This window comes from Panthera pardus, unplaced genomic scaffold (genome assembly GCF_024362965.1).
Source record: "Panthera pardus isolate Hobbes unplaced genomic scaffold, ASM2436296v1 HiC_scaffold_2, whole genome shotgun sequence".
NCBI lineage: Eukaryota > Metazoa > Chordata > Mammalia > Carnivora > Felidae > Panthera > Panthera pardus.
In genome coordinates this window covers 14,247,067-14,249,471 of record NW_026526765.1, presented here as the reverse complement: position 1 = coordinate 14,249,471, position 2,405 = coordinate 14,247,067, and the positions used below count along the sequence as shown (strand labels likewise).

At 53.2% G+C, this 2,405-nt stretch overlaps 1 protein-coding gene across 1 annotated transcript; it reads right to left on the bottom strand.

The window, feature by feature from the left end:
• Window positions 1–336: 336 nt before the first annotated feature.
• On the bottom strand, window positions 337–2,029 carry LOC109267695 (E3 ubiquitin-protein ligase RNF167-like). The gene has a single exon (XM_053907639.1). The coding sequence runs from the start codon at window positions 1,706–1,708 to the stop codon at window positions 647–649; it is 1,062 nt and encodes a 353-aa protein (XP_053763614.1). The 5' UTR covers window positions 1,709–2,029; the 3' UTR covers window positions 337–646.
• Between the last annotated feature and the right edge of the window lie 376 nt (window positions 2,030–2,405).

Genomic DNA, 2,405 nt, shown 5'->3' with positions numbered 1-2,405 from the left:
TGTAAAGCAATTAAACGTGTTATGTTTACACAGGCACTTAATACATAAGAAGAGCAGAGGACAGGGGACCTGCAACCTAGTTATTTTTTGTCATGACCCCATGGACATTTCAACAGTTTTGCACTCTCGAGGCACTAACTGACGATAATTCAACATTTAGATAAGAGTAATTTATTCAATTAATATCCACCCCTCTCAAAAATGGTTAAATGAAATGCGCTGAAATTTTTACAGATAGGAGAACTTGCATCAAGGCCAAATGTAAAATGTTAATATCCCGAGGTAAATTTAAGATACTCTGAGGGATTTAAGATAATGTTTCTGATTTTTTTTTTTTTTTTTTTTTTTTGGTCACCCTTGGCACGAATTATAAAAATACGCTCTTTCAAATTGCCTTTGACAGCTTTCACCTATGGCTTTCGCACTTATCTGAATGACTTTTTGTTTTCACTCCACAAAAACAATTTTATTAGCCCAGTAAGCGAAGACCCAGTCCCTTTCCACCCCCAGCCCCCTCGAAAGGATAGGGTTGAGTAAAGGAGAAAGAAACCTGCGGTGGAAATGCGTCCTAACCCTCACAAGGTTAGACTGAAGGCAGGGACAGGGGCTGTGCAGATAGGTGGCCCGAGGTGGGGGGAGGGGGGTATCAGACCAGGACGGCCGCAGAAGAGGGAGAGGAGGATGGGGAGGGCAATGGATCTATTGAAGACCCAGGAAAAACAAAGGGGGCTGGGGCTATGGAGCCAAAGGATGTGGGAAGCGCGGGGCTGGAGCCCAAAAGCGGGGTCCGTTCTGTGGCGGGCCGGTCCCTTGGCTCCCCTTCCTCATCACCTGCTTGCCCCGGAGTTTCTCCCTCCTGTTCCCCGTCTCCAGGGCCGCTATGAACAGGCTGCTTGCAGACGGGGCAGGTCTTCCGGGTCTGGGTGAGCCAGGGGTCCACACAGCGGCTGTGATAAGCATGGGCACAGGGAAGGACCCTCAGCTTGTCTCCGTCCTCATACTCGTCCAGGCAGATGGCACAGACCTCATACCGGTCTCCCCTCTGATAGTCGTGTGTAGGAACCCGCTTCAGTTGCTCTTTGGTCAGTCGATTCCGCTGGAGACGTTTCTGGTGCTGGATGAAACGAACTATCAGCCCTGCTGCCACGGCCAAAATCAGCAGTCCCACCACCCCCGTGAAAGGGATGAGGCAATAGCCCAGGAGGAAGTTATTGTCTGGGACCAGGAGCACTTGCGCTCCCTTCTCATAGACGTCCAGAGCACGCAGGTACCTGGAGCTCCTTTCCCCAACGAACACAGACGGGATCCAGATCTGCTGCTGGACCTCCTCGCTGCTCCACACCATAGTCAGCAGTTCATTGGAATTTACATTGTGTACCACGGCGGCCCCATACCCAGCCTTCTGAACGTTCAGGACCTTGAGGTCGAAGTTGCAGTCGTATCTTCGGAGAAGTGCAACGAAGACCGATCCGTTGGCCGCGACCGGGGGTGGCGGGGCAATGGGTACGCAGGCGTTGGCGGGCTGGGCCTCCACAAGTAACCCGTGAAGTCCCTCGTGGCTCAAGGCAGCCCCAAAGAGAGCCGGCAGGTCTGCAAAGTCCATGCTGTTATTGCGGCCTGAAGTGGCTCGAATGAGCCCCCGGATGGGGGCCGCTCCCCACAGCACGGTGGCTCCCAGCATGGGAAGCAGGAAGGCCGCAGGGTGCATGGCGGCGGGAAGCGAGACTAGAGGAGACCTAGTCCGGTAGCAGGTGCAGAAGAGGGGCTCTGTGTCCTCTCTCTGCCCTTCCTTCAGCGTCCCCGGAGTCCAAACATGCCCAGGTCCCACCTTCCCAGCTACACGGGGGCGTGAGGCAGGAGCCTCACCTTGGGGAGTGAGATACTCAACCAGTTCGGCGAAATTAGGAGGCAGACACTAAAAGCATTCTTTTCTACTCTAAGGATAAAACAAGGAAAGGGGGCAAAGGCGAGCACAGGCGACAGAAAAACTTCCAAAAGAGGAGGAGAGCTCAAAGAAGTGGAACTTCCAGCCAAGTAGGCTTCTTCCTATTTCCGGGAAAATGGTCTCTTTTAAAGAAAAGTCAGGCCCCTTCCGGCGTGGGGGCCGGCTCTCCAAATGAAGGACTTCCGGTGCTCGGCTCCTCCCTCTGGCTGCTGCAGCTGTGGTTACTTCAGGTATCGCGAGAGTGCTCGCAGCGTTTCCATCCCACCCGCTGAAGGCTGGGTGTGCCTCTCGTGAGACCTTTTAACACTGGCTTGCCTGGCGCCCCCAGTCTCACTTTGAGGCAGGCCAAAGCAAAAAATGCGTAGCCGACTGTTACTTTCAACGTCGATTTTAAGATCGATGAATCCAATTTGAGAATGCACGTCAGTATCTACGAGTGTCAGGCCTACGTGGTAAACAA

Coding starts and splice junctions, on each gene's coding strand:
- LOC109267695 (XM_053907639.1), bottom strand. CDS start 1,708: ATGCACCCTGCGGCCTTCCTGCTTCCCATGCTGGGAGCCACCGTGCTG.